Genomic DNA, 18,449 nt, shown 5'->3' on the forward strand with positions numbered 1-18,449 from the left:
CATGCCAATATTAAGCTGAAACTTCTTCTGGTCATAGTACTTTTGGGATAAACGAAGTGTGAGCCATTCAAATACCATGTGTAGCTCGACATGTAGAGTTGGGGAACTATCAAGGCTACTATATCGATGTATTCAATTCAATTGATACGTTTTGGATTAATAATTTAACATCATATATAATACTGGTGAAGTCGTTAAATCAAAAGGTTGAGTCTTCTTTCACTGAATACTTGGCTAACATTCATGGCATAAATATGAAAAATACTCCAACTATTTGCTTCCAAAGCGTTTAAAATCACTACATCTCGCTAGCGTAGTTATGCATCACTACAAAAGAACTCAGAATCTATATCGCTAGTGTGGTTATGCATCACTACAAAGGAACTCATTTCTGAAATAGAGATACAACTTATCAGAGTAACACATCAATTACAAGTCTACCAACAACACTTGCTCCCGCTCTCTCCATGATTCCTCGAACCAGTCAAAAGAAATTTCACAAAAGGCTTCAAAATTTTGTCATTCCACAGACATGTCATTTAAAACAATAGTGGGTTAAGTTTCTCTCAGGCATTTCATCAAACATGTTAGCCGCATTTTATAACAATTCTAACTATCATCATGCTCAGTATATATTCTATAGGAACTCAGCTTAAAACTAAACATCAATTACTTATATATATATCATCATCACTTAGTCACAGCAAGGTCACACACATCATAAAAAATCATTCGGGTGCAGAGTGAGAGAGCATCAGCAGATGAATAGTTATCAACAAGAACTTACCTGTTAAAATTCAGAGATCAAGTGTATCCCATCATATGCTCCCTCCCTCTCTGCACCATCATACAGTTCTAATCCTAACTCTAAGCAATTCAATCAAAACACTTTTTTTTCTAATTGGAAACTATAACTTAATTAAACAACATCAAACCCCAAATTCATTCGAATCGGCAAAGATGATATGTAAAAACGCAAAGACTATTCATGAATGATTAATTAATAAATCAATGTCCGCCATAGCTTTGCAGAGATGATGAAGGAGGAGCTCATATATACACACCCACTTTCACCCCTAAATCAGAAACCCTAGCAATCAAAACGCAAACCGATCTGAATCGAGTGGAATTTTTTTATTTCATAAACCGGATGACCGACGCAGTGAACCGAACCGAATAATCGAGGGAGAGATATTAATGCGAATAAATAAATAGAAACGCAATTACTGCTATGATTAATTATCACGATTAAGGGAAGGGCAGCACAGAGTCATATCACTTGCCGCTGAATACGAAGAAGCACATGAGAAAACACATGAGCGAGACCAAAAATTAAACCTTGGAGACTCGAGAGCCAATGATGAGAAACCCCACGGATCGATGACGTGGCGATATATATTTGAAATCCCGCCTAAACCCCTTGGCTTTTTACGTCTCGTGCGAAATTCAATTTTTTTGCCCTTTATTGACCAAAGATATTTTTACAACTCTCCCCACTATCCCCCTCTCTTAATCTCTCGGCCTCTCACTTGAATCTCCTCACAACACACGTACGATCCTTTTGCTCTCCTCTCTCTCTCTCTAGAAACCCTGCGATCCTCTTCTTCAAGGTGAGAATCCTCCGATCTTCTTCGTTTTTTTTAGTTTTGATTCTTCTCAGTTTCTCTCTCGAATTCGTTTCGGTTGTGTATTTGGTGATAATCGCTTTTTGTGTATGTTCTGAGCCGAATATTCTCTCTGTTTTATAGATTTTGTTTTCCTGCTATTTTTAACCTAATCTGTTTGCGATTATAATCATTAGCTGACTAGTTTCTAAATCTTCTCGATGTTGTGTATCGATCTCGTATGATATCGTTTATCCATGTGGTTTCTTCGCTGATCTCTTTGATATACCGTTTGCAGATTCGAGTATGAAAGGAGGTAAATCAAAGACTGAAACCAGGAGCTCCAAGTACGTTTCAGCCAGATCCACTTTTTGATTATTTATTTAATTGCCTAGTTAGTCAATAGATCTCATCGTTTTCTGATTTGGATTACGTTTGTTGATTAGGCTCTCTGTGGCTAAGAAGCCTGCTAAAGCAGCAGGTCGCAGCAAAGCGGCGGCTAAGGATCCTAACAAACCTAAGAGGCCAGCCAGTGCCTTCTTCGTTTTCATGTAATCATTTGAATATAATATGTTCATAAGTTTGTTCTTGATGTGATCCTTTGTTACTACTTGCGTTGACTGTATCGATTTGACTTATTTTTTGGCTTTATGATCTGAAGGGAGGACTTTCGCCAGACTTACAAGAAGGAACACCCCAGCAACAAATCTGTTGCCGCTGTGAGTGTTATCTTCTTTGCTTTGGATTCCATGTGTTTTACTGTAACATAGGCTTTTCATGATGTATACTGACGATTGACTTTAATGTTAAACAGGTTGGTAAAGCTGGTGGAGAAAAGTGGAAGTCCTTGTCCGACTCTGTGCGTTCTCTAATCTCAGTTGATTGTAGCTTGTGCATTTACATGCTTGTATGAGTGTTTATTAACCTTTTGAGTTGGACAATATTGTAGGAGAAGGCTCCCTTCGTAGCTAAGGCTGATAAGCGCAAGGTTGAGTATGAGAAGACCATGAAAGCCTACAACAAGAAGCTGGTAGGTCTTGTTTCCAGTGTACATAAGTAAACTAATCATTTAATCAGCAGAGCATGTTCGTGGTTGTTTAAGAGTGAGTGGTACTGGTTGACCAACGTTCATGTGTTGTTGTTTTTCAGGAGGAAGGTCCAAAGGAGGACGAGGAGGAATCTGACAAGTCCGTGTCCGAGGTGAATGATGAGGATGATGCTGATGATGGTAGTGATGAGGTTAGTCCTTAAAGTTAAATTTACACAATCATTTATGAATCACAACTCTATTTAGCTGCTTTATTTGTTTGTATCACTACCATCTAAAAACCTCTGGTTTGATATGTAGGAGGAAGACGATGACTAAAGAAGTTGAAGCTGGTAGCACAATATAGGACGCTACATCAAGGATCTCGGATGTTTTTTATTTTCTTTCTTTTTACTGATGTTTTCAACTTAGTAAAGCTGCCACTATCTCTCTGATTATGATTCTACCGGTAATGGAAAAAGTGTGTGTAGAATGTTTGAATGAGAGATATGCACCTCTATGTAACGATTTAGCTTTTTTTATCATTCTAAAATATGCTATTATCATCTTACTGCTCTTTCTTATCTCTCCTGCTTCTGCAACTCTAACTAAATGTTTAATTTAGAACTTTCATAAAAACTCAACGTTCATGTTTTCACATGGCAACTCAAAATGGCACAGTGGACAAACATGACTGGTTCCTAAAAGCGTTGGTGATGAGTCTTTCTCCATTTGTGAATTAGTGCTAGATATTTTATTCTTCGTCTTCTATACTTGTTGAGCCAATGGGAAAAGCCTACTTACCGGTAGACAGTCTCATCGAAATACATTTAGATAGGCTCTTCAATATGTGGACGAAAGTAGATATTGTAGGAAACGTAGGATAAATTTGGATACAGAGACAAGATTGCAACCCACTCCCATTTATGCCTTCTTTTTGTTGCATCTGTTCGAGTCGGGCAAGGAGAATTCTGGTGGAGATAGAATTATTTGATTTGGAAGCTCGAATCTTAAATATATAGGGTGATCCCTCAAAAATGGCAGGGCTGAATCCGAACATGGATCAATTCGAGGCGTACTTCAATAGAGCTGATTTGGACGGAGATGGTCGGATCAGTGGAGTCGAAGCTGTTGGCTTTTTTCAAGGATCTGGCTTGCCCAAGCCAGTTCTCTTCCAGGTTTAGAAAAAAAAACTCTTCTTGGATCTCTGCAGCTTTCTGATTGTTCTGGCGAGATTTTTGAGTAATCCCAGAGAAAAGATCTGATTTGGGTTTTTTGAAATGACATAAATTTTGTATGGGATGCTCTATTCTGAGATTCTATATAGCCTATGAACTGAGTAAGAAGTTACAAAGATCTTGGCTAATATTCTATTGCCATTTGGTTTTAGAATAGTCCCTGGCTCACTGGTAGCAGAAGGGCAACGGTTTTGTTTTTGCTCGGAGAGTTCCTAGGGCATTTTAACAGTAACTGTGTATTTGAATCTGGAAACTTTCATGCATAGAATTTTCCTTCTAGGGGTTCTATTAAGTGACGTTTGCTATATTAAGTTGTTTATTGATCAGTTGTGTTCTGCGTTTGTAGATATGGTCGCTTTCTGATCGATCAGGCAGTGGTTTCCTTGGTCGGCAAGACTTTTATAACTCTCTGAGGCTTGTAACAGTGGCACAGAGCAAGAGAGACCTGACACCTGAGATTGTTAACGCAGCACTCAATACTCCTGCCGCAGCCAAAATACCAGCGCCCAAAATTAACCTTTTAGCTATTCCTGCACCCCAACCTAATCCTCCTGCTACCACAGCTCGTCCGGTTTCCTCACCAGGTCATCAGAATGTTGGCGTTAGAGGACCAGGTGCTCCAAATGCGAATGTCAACCAGAATTATTTTCCACCTCAACAGAGCCAGCAAGTGAGACCTCATCAAGGAGCATCTGTGCTGACTTCACTTAGGCCAAATGCCTTACCAGCTCAATTTCAACCAGTTCCTGTTGGTAGTGCTACTCGTCCTCCTCAGACCATTCCCACTAGTGCACCGGGTCCTGCTGGTTCAGAATATAGACCAAGTGCCTTACCAGGTCAATTTCAACCAGGTCCTGTTGGTAGTTCCACTCGTCCTCCTCAGGCTGTTCCCACTACTGCATCTGGTCCTGGTGCTTCAGCATTTAATCTTAATAATTTGTATGCTGGAAACACCAGCGGATACTCGTCAGGCTTTGTAGGGGGCAGCTTAGCAGCACCTTCTCCTGGCGTTAAACCGGAGTCACAAATAGATCCAAAAGCGCTGGTTGTATCTGGAAACGGAGGTGACATATTTTCTTCCTTCCAGCAAAAACCACAACCCACTCCGAGTAGTTCTTCAATCAGTTCAGCCATTGTTCCTGCTTCTGCTGGAACCCAACCTCCACCGAAGCCTAATACCCTCGACTACCTACAGAGTACTTTGCTGCCAGCAGGACCTCAGCTGCCAAGGCCAGCAGCAAGCTCACAGGGTCCATCCTCCGGTTTGCCACATGGAAGTGCAGTTGGATCCGGCCATCCAACTCCTGCTGGAAATAATCAGCCTCCTTGGCCAAAAATGAAACCATCCGATGTGCAGAAATACACAAAGGTGTTTATTGAAGTTGATAGTGACAGGGATGGGAGAATCACTGGTGAGCAGGCGAGGAATCTGTTTTTAAGCTGGAGGCTACCCAGGGGTAAGGATATCTGTAAATGATTATGCTATAAGTTTTTTATGCTAACATTTTGCCTTTTGCTCGGGTCCAGAGGTATTGAAGCATGTGTGGGAACTGTCTGATCAGGATAATGATACTATGCTTTCTCTGAGGGAGTTCTGCATTTCGTTGTATTTGATGGAGCGGTATAAGGAAGGCCGCCCTCTCCCACCAGAACTTCCTAGCAGCATCATGTATGATGAAACACTCTTATCTATTTCAGGTGCACCTATTCGTAGTTATGCAAATGCTGGATGGGGATATGGTCAAGGTATTGCTCATAATTCACGCATTTTAATGATCATCTACCTTTCCCTGATACTTTCACGAATTTCTCTATTTCAAGGTTTTGTCAAGCAACCAGTGATGGGTGCGCGGCCAACCACTCCACCGACTGGCATGAGACCACCAGTCCCCGCACCAGCCCCTCACCCTGGTAGTGGTATAGCTTCTAATCAGGAAAGGAATCAAGCGCCTGCTTTGGATGATCCTTTTGCCAGTCACCTAGGTAACGGATATTCTGCGAGCTCGAATCCTCCAGAAACAGCAACTGATGGAGAAAAGGTAATATTTCACATTTCCACTTTATTATAAAGAAAAGTAGAAAACACTTACTCTCAAGCTTAGGCAAGTTACAATTCCATCGCATTTTATGGGATGCTTGTGAAACAATTTTTTCAAATCACTGTAGGTTGATGAAAAAAAGAATGCCTATATGGATTCCAGGGAGAAACTTGAATACTACCGGACGAAAATGCAGGATATTGTGAGTACTCCGTTATAAATTACTCTTGTTATTTGGTTATAACTTATAAGTAACGGTGGTTATGATGCCACTTTATAGAGTTAGGTAACTGTGATATTCAATCCTTATGATGCCATTTTTTTTTTCTTGTATGTTTCCTCTCTGTCAGGTCCTGTACAAAACCAGGTGTGACAATAGATTAAATGAGATCTGTGAAAGGGCTTCCGCTGACAAGCATGAGGTGCTTTTCACATTAAAAGTTCAGTTTACTCATTTCTCCGAGGCTATCTTTGTCTTATAACAGAACAATTTCTGCTTTAGGCTGAGACGTTGGCAAAGAAATACGAAGAGAAGTATAAGCAGGTTGCAGAATTAGGATCAAAATTAACTATTGAAGAGGCCAGGTTCCGCGAGATTGAGGTATGGCTAATTCCTTTTGGCTGGGACATAAAGTGCCAACAACTAATGTACCAGTTTTGCTAACCCAATCCAGGGGCGGAAGATGGAACTGAGTCAAGCAATTGTGAACATGGAGCAAGGTGGTAGTGCTGATGGTCTACTTCAGGTACATGCACTCTATGTTTATGTGATGCCTAAACTATTTGAGTATCTGTTGTACATTCCTGATTTGATGCTTCACTGGACCATATTTAGGTCCGGGCTGATAGAATACAATCAGATCTAGAGGAGCTGATGAAGGCTTTAACTGAACGTTGCAAGAAACATGGGTTGGAGGTTAAGTCGAAGGCCCTTGTAGACCTTCCCGCTGGTACTACATATGATTATGTCGCCTTATGACTTCTTGCTTTCCCTGTAGATGCATTACAAATCATCTGGAAACTGTTAATGTTTGTGACTTACAGGTTGGCAACCTGGGATTCAAGAAGGGGCAGCTCTTTGGGATGAAGAATGGGATAAGTTTGAAGATGAAGGTACAATGTTACTTACACATTTATAAATCTATAGCTAAGCCTATAACACAGACGTTGACTGATAATCCTCATACCGTTAGAATTTGGCAATGAGATTACTTTTGACAAATCAAAAGAGCAAAAATCGTCCGGTGAAAAGGAAAACGGGACGGTGGATGATGGTAGTGGACCACCTGATTCGCCGACTCATTTAGATGAGAACTATGGACCTTTTTCAGAAACTTCAGACCGCCACCATGAGAGTGAAGGTGAATCAGGCAGAAGTCCTGGAGACAGTCCGGTCTCCAGGACTGCTACTGAGGTCCCTTCTCCAGATTATGCTCATGAAAAGAGTTCCGAGTTCTTTGATGACTCGAATTGGGCGAGTGCGTTTGATACTAACGATGATGTGGATTCAGTCTGGGGATTTGATGCATCAAAAAGCCAGGTTAGTACACAATCCATAGTGCCTTTCAGATTTAGAATTGCTTTTCACAGTCTTCCAAGCTTACCGTTATAATATTGAAATTTTCAGGATGGAGATTATTTTGGTGAAAACTCAGGAAGAGCAGATTCTCCAACTTCAAGAAGCTTTGCCGGTCAAAGAAAGAGCACATTTGGATTTGATGACTCAGTTCCCAGCACTCCACTCTCGAGATTCGGGAACTCTCCTCCTCGGTTCAGCGACGCATCAACCAGAGATAACAATAACTTTGATAGCTTCTCCAGATTCGACTCCTTCAACCATAGTGAAGCTGGTGGCGCCGGTTTTACCTCCTCCCAGCCCGAGAGGCTGTCACGGTCTGATTCCATCAACAGCTCCAAAGACTTTGGTGGAGCTGCCTTCTCCAGGTTCGACTCAATCAACAGTTCCAGAGACTTTGCTGGAGGTGCTGAGCAACTTTCGAGGTTTGATTCCATCAACAGTAGCAGAGACTTTGGTGGTCCTTCACTTTCAAGATTCGACTCAATGAATAGTACAAAGGATTTCAGTGGGAGCCATGGATACTCGTTTGATGATGCAGACCCGTTTGGTTCCACAGGTCCCTTCAAAGTCTACTTTGATGATAAAAGCCCCAAGAAAAATTCCTTCTAGCCACAGTTGATTATAAATTCTTTTTTTTTTTAAAGTATTTTTTCCCATATATTCTTGATTGATGAACTTATGGTTGTTTTATAAAATTATTGTAAAGTGTTTTCCCCACAAATGTTTTGGTTGAGACAAAAGCGTTAGAAGACGGTTGTCTCTGCATGGGATCCCTTCTGTTCTGTTCTTATGAATTCATTTTGGTTTATATAAAAAAAAACTATTTGTTGGGATTCTCTTACTCCATATTCCTTGTCTCTGCTCCAAAATGTTGTATATTATTTGATATTTCTTTATCTCAATGTCGGTAAGCAATTCTGATAAAAAAAAGATACACAGAATGTGGTAGTTACAAACTGAAAATTGAGGTAACGCATTGGCACATTCTGTCTTTTACTTCTTTGTGATCCGCTCAAAGGCAGTTAGCATGGCTGCTCGTGTGTTGGCTATTTCAACAAGAGTTTCAAGAGCTGTCCGCAAGGCAGAAGAGAAATGATAGTTATTTCACCAGCTGTAACCTGGAACTTTTTTTATATGTGAGAGTATAGTATAGTTGGTGGTGATGAGGAGTGTTACCTGTCTCAAATGAAAGTTGAGCACCACGCAGCTTAGGCGAGACTAGACCTCCGAATACCGACAGAGACTTGGCTCGTTCTTTCTTAATCTGAAGATTAAACACACATCCAAATTAGTAAAACGGTAAAACACATGTTGTACCTTTCTAAAGATTAAATGATTGCTCACCTCAGCTGCTAACACGGTCTCACCCTTGGCTGATGGTTTCTCTTCTACCGAATCAAATAAGCAAAGAGATAAAGACACAGACACACAAAGGGCATGGAAAGAATAACAAACAGATAAAGTCTTTATTTAATTTTACCAGAAACGCCTCGATGCCGTAGCTGTGGGCTACGAGGAGAGCCCATCTCCGAATCTGCAACAGTAGAGAAGTCTTTGCCTTTCCCACTACCGCCCTTAGAAGCCCACTTGGACAAAGCAAAACGAGGTACCGATCCCAAAGATTCATCAACTACAAGAGTCCCGCAAGCTTGTGAATATAATAAGTATTTGGCTCCCCTACAAAAAATGCTAATACTTTAGTGAGTTTATGAAACCAAACTTACCCTCTTGGTCTGTGACTTGCAATGTGGAAGAAGCGGAATGATCCTTGAGGTCCAAGAGAGTGGTGTTGATACGTAAAGTTCCCATAGAGTGTCGAGCACTAGCTAGATCAAACCATCCCTTCAAACAGAACACTCATTTTTCAACATGATCGAGTTTTTAAAGATCAGAAATGAAAAAGACACTACCATTTACCTCTCGAAGCTTTGAATTGAGAGAATCCATAAGCGTTAGATACCCATCCAACGAATCCAAGAACTGCAACACCTTCTCATCTCCTCGCTCAGTTTTAGCTTCTGCTTCAATGGATTCCTCTCCTTCTTCGCAAATCTCAATCTCTTCAGCTCCCGCCATCTCGATTTAGCTTCCAACAAACACGAATGGATGATCCAATCGATCCAGAGCGCTCAGAGAGAGAGAGAGAGAGGAGAGAGAACGACCCTCGAGGCTATTTTCATTAATCTTTTGCTTATACGAAGCCCATCACTAAAGCCCATTAATTCATCTGTTAAAGCCCATTAATTCATCTGTTAAAGCCCATTAACTTGGTTACGCGTCTGGGTCAGGTAAGTGTGTACACGGCCGACCGTTCGTCAAGTTGGCGTTTGATGGCTCCACGTCTCTCTATCTCTCTCTCATGACTTTTCGATTTAAGTCAGCGTCTCGTGCTTTCATATTTTTTCCAACTTTTATTTAATATCAAAGTCTCCATTTTTTATTTCATTTTCCTTCAAACCCATCTCTTGCCCCCCTTGTCTGTTCATTCCCTTATCTTTGCCTGTCTCTCTCGCTCTCGCACGAGGATAGACAAAGGACTTCCCGTTGAATCCAAGCTCGACTCTACTTGCAGTTGGATCCATGGACGACGTAGAAGTCACACTCTCTCTCGCGTCTTTTGCTCAAAGAGATTATTAAAGAAGCTGTCATTTATTTTCTTGCTTTGTCTCTTCTCTGAATCTCTGATACGCTACTGCGATTTGAATTAGTTTGGTATGTTTCATTCTCTTGTGGTGTTTTGTAATGATTCTCCTGAAATGTTTGCTCTCTTTTTTTTTTGTCGGTCTCCATGAATAGTTACTAAATTTAGTAATCTTAGCGTTTATGGGAATGGTTTTAGAAAGATTCGATTCATGTTTTTCGTACTTAATGTTATGGTTTTGAAAAAAAAAAACTGTATGAATGAACTTAGCTGAATCTGGTATATATTGTCCCCTTTTGTGTTGTCTGCTTCTTACCAAACTCTTTCATTTAATAATTCAGTGTCTTGATTCTAGCTGCCTTTTATGATCCTCTCTGCTTGAGACCATGTTTCATTAGGCGGTAACTAGACGCTTTATATATATGGGATTGAGCAAAGGTTTTAAGAATCATTAATTCATTATGCGTTTGCAGTGAGTGTTTAATAATAAGATGGATGGAAGCGAGTCAGACGACAGCTCTCATTTCGAGCGAGGCGTAGACCACATCTACGAAGCATTCATCTGCCCCTTGACAAAAGAAGTCATGCACGACCCCGTCACGTTAGAGAACGGACGAACGTTCGAGCGTGAGGCCATCGAGAAATGGTTCAAGAAATGTCAGGACAGTAATAAGCCTCCCTCTTGTCCTATAACTTCTCAGGAGCTGAGTAGCGCCGACGTGAGCCCCAGCATAGCTCTGCGCAACACTATAGAAGAGTGGAGATGGAGGAACGACGCCGCAAAGCTCGACGTCGCTCGTCAGGCGCTGTTTCTAGGGAACGACGAGAGTGATGTTTTGCAGGCTTTGATGAACGTGAGGCAGATTTGCAGGAGCATACGTTCGAACAGGCAAGGCGTGCGTAACTCTCAGCTTGTGCGTATGATCATCGACGTGTTGAAAAGTAACAGCCATAAAGTGAGGTATAAGGCTTTGCAGACACTTCAAGTTGTCGTTGAAGGAGATGAGGAGAGCAAGGTTATGTTCTGACTTGTATCTCAATCTTCTGCTATTGCATTGTAATTAGGTCTCGGCTTTTGGTTTCGGTTCGATTTCGGTTCAGATGTTTTGGTTTTCGGTTCTAGAGATTTAGAAACCTTTCGTTTATTTATAGAATTCAGTTCAGTTTTGGTTAGTTTATTTTAGTTTTTTGGGGTTTGGGTAATAAAGTTGGAACCGGCTAATATTGGGAAAAACTAGGGTCCAATTTGGTTCCTGTTTGGTTTTGGTTTCCGAGGTAATTTTAGATAATATGTGTAAAAATGTCAGATAATTAGGTTTTTAAAAGTCAAATATCAGAATTCGTGTTGTTCGTATAAAAATGTCGGGTAACTCATATAATCTTAAATATTTTGTGTAAGAAAACATTTTCGGTTTATAAACATTTTTAAGATATTTGGTTAGTTCGAAACTAAATATATTGATATTTTAAATATATATTCTATATTTTAAAAATTCGGGTACCCATTCGGTTTTTCTGTTGTGGTTATTTATGAAATTTGGTTTGGATTATTTTGGTTTTGGTACCTAACTGTAATGGTAAAACTTATTAAAAAGTTTCAGCATCTTGCAGGCGATACTAGCTGAAGGAGACACTGTGCGTACACTGGTTAAGTTCTTGTCACACGAGCCATCAAAGGGGAAAGAGGCAGCGGTTTCGTTGCTGTTTGAGCTCTCAAAGTCTGAAGCTTTGTGTGAGAAGATTGGTTCGGTTAATGGAGCGCTTATCTTATTGGTTGGTTTGACAAGCAGCAACTCGGTGAACGTCTCTATTGTTGACAAAGCTGAGAGAACGTTGGAGAACATGGAGAGGTCTGAGGAAGTTGTTAGGCAGATGGCTTCTTATGGTAGACTCCAGCCTCTTCTAGGAAAAATCCTCGAAGGTGATTAATCGGTCTCTATTGGGCCTGCGGGTTTGGGTAGTTTGTGTAATTTGGTTAGTTCGGTTCTATCATAAATCTTATTGAATTAACCTGAAATAAAGTTCGGCTCGGTTAGTTCGGTTTTTGAAAATCGTACTAAATTTTTTTATTTAGGTTATATTTTGGTTTAATTTTGTTAAAGTTTTGGATATGTTTTGTTAGTTTAGTTTTAAAATTTGGTTAGTTCGGTTAGTTGGGTTTGAGTATTTGGTATGGTTTGGTTATAATTTTTTTTAGTTTTTTCCTAAAGAAAACCGAAGTAGCCGATTGCCCGAACCGAACCAAAAACCAAACTTTTAAAAGAAACTACCGAACCCCTAACCAAACTAACCGAAAAATTCGGTTCTGTTCGGCGGGTTTGGTTTAGATCAAAATCCCAGCCTAGTCTCTACTATGTTTATCTATTAGTTGATAGAACTGCTTCCCTTTGCTTGGTTTTGATCTAACAACATCACCTCTGCTTTGGTGCAGGTTCACCTGAAACGAAACTCTCCATGACCACCTTTCTCGGGGAGCTTTCCTTAAACAATGACACAAAGGTTTATGTGGCTCAGACAGTTGGTTCTTCTCTAATCGATCTCATGAGAAGTGGCGACATGCCTCAACGAGAAGCTGCCCTGAGAGCTCTCAACAACATCTCATCTTACGAAGGGAGCGCCAAACTTTTGATCGGCATAGGGATACTCCCACCACTCATCAAAGATCTATTCTACGTAGGACCAAACAACCTCCCCATCCGGTTGAAAGAAGTCTCAGCCACTATCCTCGCCAACATAGTCAACATCGGATACGACTTTGACAAAGCCACTCTCGTTTCAGACAACAGAGTTGAGAATCTTTTATACTTAATCAGCAACACTGGTCCATCCATCCAGTGCAAGCTCTTGGAGGTTCTCGTCGGACTCACTACCTGTCAGAAAACAGTCGTACACGTCGTCTCGGCGATTAAAACCTCAGGAGCGATCATCAGTTTGGTCCAGTTCGTTGAGGTCAAAGAGAACGAGGATCTGCGTTTGGCTTCCGTGAAGCTTCTCCATAACCTTTCACCGTTCATGAGCGAGGAGCTAGCCGACGCGTTACGCGGCACTGCTGGACAGCTTGATAGCCTCGTTGCCATCATTTCGGAGAAGATACCGATCTCCGAAGAGCAGGCTGCAGCAGCGGGGCTATTAGCTGAGCTTCCGGAGAGAGACTTGGCTCTGACTCGCGAGATGCTAACCGTCGGTGCGTTTGAGAAAATCATCTCAAAAGTTGTCGGAATCCGCCAAGGGGAGATCAAAGGGATGAGGTTTGAGAGAAACTTTCTAGAAGGGCTTGTGCGTATACTCTCCAGGATCACTTTCGCTTTCAGCAACGAGACTCTCCAGACTCGAGCTATTACCTTTTGCCGTGAGTACAACGTTGCTTCTCTCTTCATCCATCTGATTCAGTCCAACGGTCAAGACACTATCCAGATGGTTTCCGCAATGGCTTTAGAGAATCTTTCTCTAGAGTCTATTAACTTATCACATATGCCTGACCTGCCTCCTCCGAGCTGCGGCTCCATCTTTTCATGTATGAGCAAACCTCCCGTTATAACAGGTCTATGCAAGATCCACCACGGAGTATGTTCTCTAAGAGAAACGTTCTGCCTCGTGGAAGGAGGAGCTGTGGAGAAGCTAGTGGCGTTACTAGACCACGAGAATGATAAAGTGGTCGAGGCCTCGCTCGCGGCTCTTTCCAGCTTGTTAGAAGACGGTTTAGATGTGGAGAAAGGGGTGAAGATACTCGATGAAGCCGACGGGATAAGGCATGTGCTGAATGTTCTGACGGAGAACAGAACGGAGAAGCTAACGAGGAGAGCGGTTTGGTTGGTGGAGAGGATATTGAGGATCGAAGACATAGCGAGAGAGGTCGCGGAGCAGCCGAACGTGAGCGCTTCGCTTGTGGACGCTTTTCAAAACGGCGATTTCAGGACGCGGCAGATCGCTGAGAACGCGTTGAAACATATAGACAAGATCCCGAACTTCTCGGGTATATTCCCAACCATGGCATAGGTTGGTGGGAGATGTCTTTTTTTAATATGTCCAGTAAGGTTTTAGTGATTTAAAAGAATACTTTTGAGGGTATATGTTGTAAATTTTGATTCTTGTTTGCGTTTGCTGTAAGCTATTGATTTGTTTGTTTATATCGTACCCTGGTAATTGGAATCATTTGATCGGTCTCAGATTTTAGTATGAAAACTACTTACTAGGTTTGAGATTAACGTAAGGTAAGGGTTACTAATGCTCTTTATATTATAGTGGCCACAGCAAGAATGCATTCGGTTTTAGAAGTTTAGGATCCGTTTGGAGTATTTAGAAAATTTGGTTTAGTTTTGGTTTGGTTTTTTTGGTTCCTGCTTTGGTTCGGATAAAAAATTTAGAAACCGGCTTATATCCGATATAAGTTTGAATCGCATTCCGTTCCGATTCAGTTTTTTTGGTTAATTCATGCTAAAATTTGGAAATTTGGGTCTCTGGATATCAGATTTTTTTGGGGAAGGGGGGAGATGGGTTTCGAATAAAAATTTGGATAATTTGGATTTTCGGATAAAAAGTACTCTTGGTATTTTGTTATTTTTTGCTATTTCAGATTATAAATATTATTTTTGAAATTATTTTATTATTGTAAAACTAAATATAGTTTATATTTATAAGTATATAAATTATATTATATAGAAATTCGGTATCCATTAGATTTTGGTAAAATCCAAACTCGAACCGAACTTTTTGGTTTGGTTTTCAGTTCGAGATAAATGTGCCCAAGCTTATGCTAAACCAAGTAGCGAGCCAAATTAATATAGAAAGGTCACAAATCATGGCCTGTTAGTTATTTTGTTCTTCTTATGGTTTGGTATAATTGATTATTGTGTTTGTGGCCTCATATATTGATTCTTAACAATGTTTTATTAACGTTCAGCTTAATACATCTTCACTACCAGATATTTATAATCTTCAAAATTTTAGGATTAAAACTATGAATCAAACAATTGAATAAATGAGATCAATCAAATTCCTATTATATCAATTTTTGTTTAGAATATTTTTTTTTTAATGAAAAAAAGTTATATCTTCACGTTTTTTTTTGGTACCTTGGTGTATCCAAATGCTTTCTAGGCCCAATGACTAATCACCAAGAGACCCATAGAAATCCGGGTTTTCTTGCCGCTTAAGGCGTCTATGGGTGACCAAAGAATTTCCTCACGTTTGAAGAGAGTGAAATTGAAGATCTGAATATAAAACAAATGCAAACTTTATTCAATGCAACTAGTTATGAGGTTACATAGTTTAGCAGAATTCAAAAGTACTGGAAGCAAATTGCAGAAATAGAAACATAAAACAGAAAACAAACAGCGCCCTCCCTCTTCACTTATCTAAATCAACGGATTTAGATTCTGAAATGAACATGAATCAGCTCCATAATGCACTCTACAGAGACTCGACGTTGGGATCTAAACTTAGTGAAGAAACTGAGCATGGACCCACCATTATTCTGATCCTGTAGTCCGATTACAGAAGACCACGACGGCTTGAACTGATAAAGATCAAGACCTGCATCGGACCACCCTGGAACCACACCCACGACTTCCCATGTGTTCGCTCTCAAGTCATAGCCATAAATTACATCTTCTATTTTATCCTTCGCCCTCACCAATACATGCCTACCATCAAAACCCTCCACGTACCAGCACGATAGCATTCTTTGGTGCACCGGCTCGTTCTTGATCCGTCTCGTGAGGATCCATTTAGGATCAGTGAAGATATTCTCGAGGGCATAAAGGTAAACCATTTCCTCCGTTGCTGAGATCAATGTCAGACTGTTATCGCCAGCACCGAGCAAGAGTTTCGCTCCCACTTGCTGATCGAATTTGGTCGGATTCAGACGTGCTTTCTCTGTTTCGGGATTGAAAGTTATAATGCTTCCGTCGCTTCTCAACCAGTAGAGACCTCCTTGGAAGTAAACTGGTTTCATATCCCTCCTGAGATCGCTTGAGTGACAAGTAATCATGGTTTTTGATATTTTCCATGAATTCCCTGCACTAACATGAAATCCATACATGGTCTCACCTCGATTTGGACCAGCGAGCTCGGTTATGCAGACAATTTTGAACCTCTGTGTGGCTTTATCGATTTGATCAACCGCAAACCCAATGCTCTTCTTTGATTGCATATAACGGTAATCAAGGAATTGGTACTTCTCCGTGAGGGGATTCGCTACGCAAAAACATCCATCAATGTAGATTAGGATAAGGCCGGAACAGTACCCAAGGATGAAGCATATGCACTCTGAGGGACCTTCGCTACAGAATGGCCTAACATCACCAACAGGGTGGAAACATGCTAACTTGGAGCCATGTACCCCGATGTGAAGCAAACTGGATCCCTTTCGAGACCAGTATAGAGATTTGAAACTCGGATCTTTGGTTATATGTTCCATAGATTTATTCGTGCATCGCATCATCACAAAAGATTTGGGATCTAACCTTAAGAGAATCTCCTCTTGGAGAATCAGAGGTAAGCTATCCATGGCCATAGAAATAGATTTTATGCTTAGTTTTTTAGATGATTTTTTCTTCGTTTTGCTTCAGCTATGTATTAAGTGTATGTATATATAATCTTAAAAAAAAACTATTTTAGAAATAAAATCATTAAATAATCCTAAATTAGTAGATTTCTTGATAATCCCAAAACCATATTAACTCATATCGTTGACTATCTAGTCAGTATTAATTGATTTAACCGCCGTTTATTATAAACAGACGGTTGTTAAAACGTCGTCTGAAAAAAAAATCAGAATAAGTTTTGAATTTCAATTTAAAATTCGTAATTCTTCCCTAGTTTCTTTTCTCTTTTTTCCAATTGTAAATAGAGTGGAATGAAATAAGAATTGAAAATTTTATAATGATATTTGAAGATTTTGTATTTTTATACGCTGTTGTTTTGACTACCGTTACAATTAACATCGTCAAATGATATTTAATGTTAACTAGAATAAAATCTAATTTATGGTCAACATAAGATTTATACTTTGGATTACCAAAAATGTATATGTTTTGGTAAAAATGCAATAATAGTTCACTATTGTAAGTGACCGTCATTTCAACACTATTCGACAATATAATTAGTTGCATCTTCTTTAAGTTTCCGCGTATTCGCATTGTTATTGGTGCTAAATTAATTACATTTTGAATTAAATTAAATATTGCTAAATGAAAAATGACACTTTTCATCAAATTCTGCTTTTTCTGAACAATCAACAAAGTTTGCTAAAAGTTACAAAATGTTTTTTTTCTTTTTCGGCCATGGATAGTTTTCTTTTGCTCTTTTGTTTTGTTGCTTCCTAGATAACAATGAGATTTTGACTTTTGACACTGTTTAATAATTTTTAAATCCAAACTATGTTCAACACCATAATTCCGTGAGCCGTTTGATTAAAAAAAAAGTCTTAATGTTCGTAAAAAGCCAGAATATAATATAAAACACATGTTAAATTCATTAACAAAATTAGAACCATGTCATCCTCAAATGCCCGGCCCTTCCGCTCCCATCAAAAATATAAAATCTACTTTATGCCTATAAATCACTAAAATTTTGATGTTCTTAAATTTTCATATAAATTTTTTTGCGACCTTGGGCCTAGGGTCACCCCTTGACTTCCTCATGGACTCATACAACTTTGTTTAGGTTATCCTCTTTATCATCTAGTCTTATAACAGAGGAATACAAAAAAAGTCTTGTTACCTCTTCAAAATGATCCCATGACTCTGCACTTGTTAGCTTTCATGTCCGACCGACAAACCAAATAGCCCTTAGTCTCCTCCAACATTTAACACTTGCCTCCTTAAGCCAGAACATTCCAATAAATCAGTATTTTTCGTTTACTTCACCAGGACCCACATTACAAGAAAACGTCACATATATAGCTTGAAGAAAACGCTATTACAGGATAGCACACCGTTATGTGAACAAACATAAGTTACGTCCACCGTCGGCTATAAAGGGCACAAACATAAGTTATGTCCACGGTCGGCTATATCATTGTTTGCTTGTATGCAACGGTGATGTTAGGAGTTTTCAAGGCTTCTAAGCCAAATGTTGTAGTATAAATGATTGTCGAACCAGTTCTGAAGGATATCAAAGCACCGAGAATGCAAGTACTCACTTAATCTAAGTGCAACCAATGATTTAGATGAGTTTTAAGCTATGACTAAAACTAAAAAGCAATAACAGAATGATACTTTCTTGACTAAGGGAAAAGAGAACTCATGGGCATAGGGATTAGACCTTGGGTGATCAAGTTTCGAACTAAGGATGACAAATGATCAATCAAACTATCGACC

General features: G+C 39.9%; 5 protein-coding genes across 6 annotated transcripts; 3 read left to right on the forward strand and 2 right to left on the reverse strand.

Moving 5' to 3' along the window:
- The first annotated feature begins 1,431 nt into the window (after positions 1-1,431).
- Positions 1,432-3,202, forward strand: LOC106311440 (high mobility group B protein 2). Its single transcript, XM_013748629.1, has 8 exons — positions 1,432-1,610; positions 1,903-1,951; positions 2,051-2,155; positions 2,266-2,323; positions 2,419-2,463; positions 2,554-2,634; positions 2,754-2,843; positions 2,953-3,202. The coding sequence occupies exons 2-8, from the start codon at positions 1,911-1,913 to the stop codon at positions 2,968-2,970; spliced, it is 438 nt and encodes a 145-aa protein (XP_013604083.1). The 5' UTR covers positions 1,432-1,610; positions 1,903-1,910; the 3' UTR covers positions 2,971-3,202.
- Positions 3,203-3,305: 103 nt separating this feature from the next.
- On the forward strand, positions 3,306-8,250 carry LOC106311436 (epidermal growth factor receptor substrate 15-like). The gene is made up of 12 exons (XM_013748625.1): positions 3,306-3,809; positions 4,216-5,326; positions 5,397-5,615; positions 5,691-5,908; positions 6,036-6,110; positions 6,259-6,330; positions 6,411-6,509; positions 6,583-6,654; positions 6,744-6,858; positions 6,953-7,021; positions 7,102-7,448; positions 7,536-8,250. The coding sequence occupies exons 1-12, from the start codon at positions 3,669-3,671 to the stop codon at positions 8,094-8,096; spliced, it is 3,099 nt and encodes a 1,032-aa protein (XP_013604079.1). The 5' UTR covers positions 3,306-3,668; the 3' UTR covers positions 8,097-8,250.
- Positions 8,251-8,346: 96 nt separating this feature from the next.
- On the reverse strand, positions 8,347-9,638 carry LOC106311439 (coiled-coil domain-containing protein 115-like). 2 transcript variants are annotated; one of them, XM_013748628.1, is made up of 6 exons: positions 9,405-9,638; positions 9,212-9,329; positions 8,968-9,117; positions 8,832-8,872; positions 8,664-8,751; positions 8,347-8,557 (listed from the first exon to the last, which is right to left on the reverse strand). In XM_013748628.1, exons 1-6 carry the CDS (start codon positions 9,561-9,563, stop codon positions 8,481-8,483), a joined length of 633 nt encoding a protein of 210 aa, XP_013604082.1. In that variant the 5' UTR covers positions 9,564-9,638; the 3' UTR covers positions 8,347-8,480. The 2 variants fall into 2 exon arrangements, with proteins under 2 accessions (XP_013604082.1, XP_013604081.1); XM_013748627.1 differs by having other exon boundaries at positions 8,832-8,875.
- Positions 9,639-9,901: 263 nt separating this feature from the next.
- LOC106311437 (U-box domain-containing protein 44-like) lies at positions 9,902-14,294 on the forward strand. Its single transcript, XM_013748626.1, has 4 exons — positions 9,902-10,199; positions 10,602-11,144; positions 11,740-12,049; positions 12,560-14,294. The coding sequence occupies exons 2-4, from the start codon at positions 10,620-10,622 to the stop codon at positions 14,122-14,124; spliced, it is 2,400 nt and encodes a 799-aa protein (XP_013604080.1). The 5' UTR covers positions 9,902-10,199; positions 10,602-10,619; the 3' UTR covers positions 14,125-14,294.
- A 1,093-nt stretch (positions 14,295-15,387) lies between these two features.
- LOC106310706 (putative F-box/kelch-repeat protein At1g20790) lies at positions 15,388-16,670 on the reverse strand. The gene has a single exon (XM_013747930.1). It carries the CDS (start codon positions 16,640-16,642, stop codon positions 15,497-15,499), a length of 1,146 nt encoding a protein of 381 aa, XP_013603384.1. The 5' UTR covers positions 16,643-16,670; the 3' UTR covers positions 15,388-15,496.
- Positions 16,671-18,449: the final 1,779 nt, after the last annotated feature.

The sequence above is a fragment of the Brassica oleracea genome, chromosome C8 (assembly GCF_000695525.1).
Source record: "Brassica oleracea var. oleracea cultivar TO1000 chromosome C8, BOL, whole genome shotgun sequence".
NCBI lineage: Eukaryota > Viridiplantae > Streptophyta > Magnoliopsida > Brassicales > Brassicaceae > Brassica > Brassica oleracea.

Coding starts and splice junctions, on each gene's coding strand:
- LOC106311440 (XM_013748629.1), top strand. CDS start 1,911: ATGAAAGGAGGTAAATCAAAGACTGAAACCAGGAGCTCCAA. Junction 1,952..2,050: donor ACTGAAACCAGGAGCTCCAA/GTACGTTTCAGC, acceptor TTTGTTGATTAG/GCTCTCTGTGGCTAAGAAGC. Junction 2,324..2,418: donor GCAACAAATCTGTTGCCGCT/GTGAGTGTTATC, acceptor AATGTTAAACAG/GTTGGTAAAGCTGGTGGAGA.
- LOC106311436 (XM_013748625.1), top strand. CDS start 3,669: ATGGCAGGGCTGAATCCGAACATGGATCAATTCGAGGCGTACTTCAAT. Junction 6,655..6,743: donor GTGCTGATGGTCTACTTCAG/GTACATGCACTC, acceptor GACCATATTTAG/GTCCGGGCTGATAGAATACA. Junction 7,449..7,535: donor TTGATGCATCAAAAAGCCAG/GTTAGTACACAA, acceptor TGAAATTTTCAG/GATGGAGATTATTTTGGTGA.
- LOC106311439 (XM_013748627.1), bottom strand. CDS start 9,563: ATGGCGGGAGCTGAAGAGATTGAGATTTGCGAAGAAGGAGAGGAATCC. Junction 9,330..9,404: donor TCAATTCAAAGCTTCGAGAG/GTAAATGGTAGT, acceptor TTCTGTTTGAAG/GGATGGTTTGATCTAGCTAG. Junction 8,876..8,967: donor ACGGCATCGAGGCGTTTCTG/GTAAAATTAAAT, acceptor TTGATTCGGTAG/AAGAGAAACCATCAGCCAAG.
- LOC106311437 (XM_013748626.1), top strand. CDS start 10,620: ATGGATGGAAGCGAGTCAGACGACAGCTCTCATTTCGAGCGAGGCGTA. Junction 11,145..11,739: donor AAGGAGATGAGGAGAGCAAG/GTTATGTTCTGA, acceptor AGCATCTTGCAG/GCGATACTAGCTGAAGGAGA. Junction 12,050..12,559: donor TCTAGGAAAAATCCTCGAAG/GTGATTAATCGG, acceptor GCTTTGGTGCAG/GTTCACCTGAAACGAAACTC.
- LOC106310706 (XM_013747930.1), bottom strand. CDS start 16,642: ATGGCCATGGATAGCTTACCTCTGATTCTCCAAGAGGAGATTCTCTTA.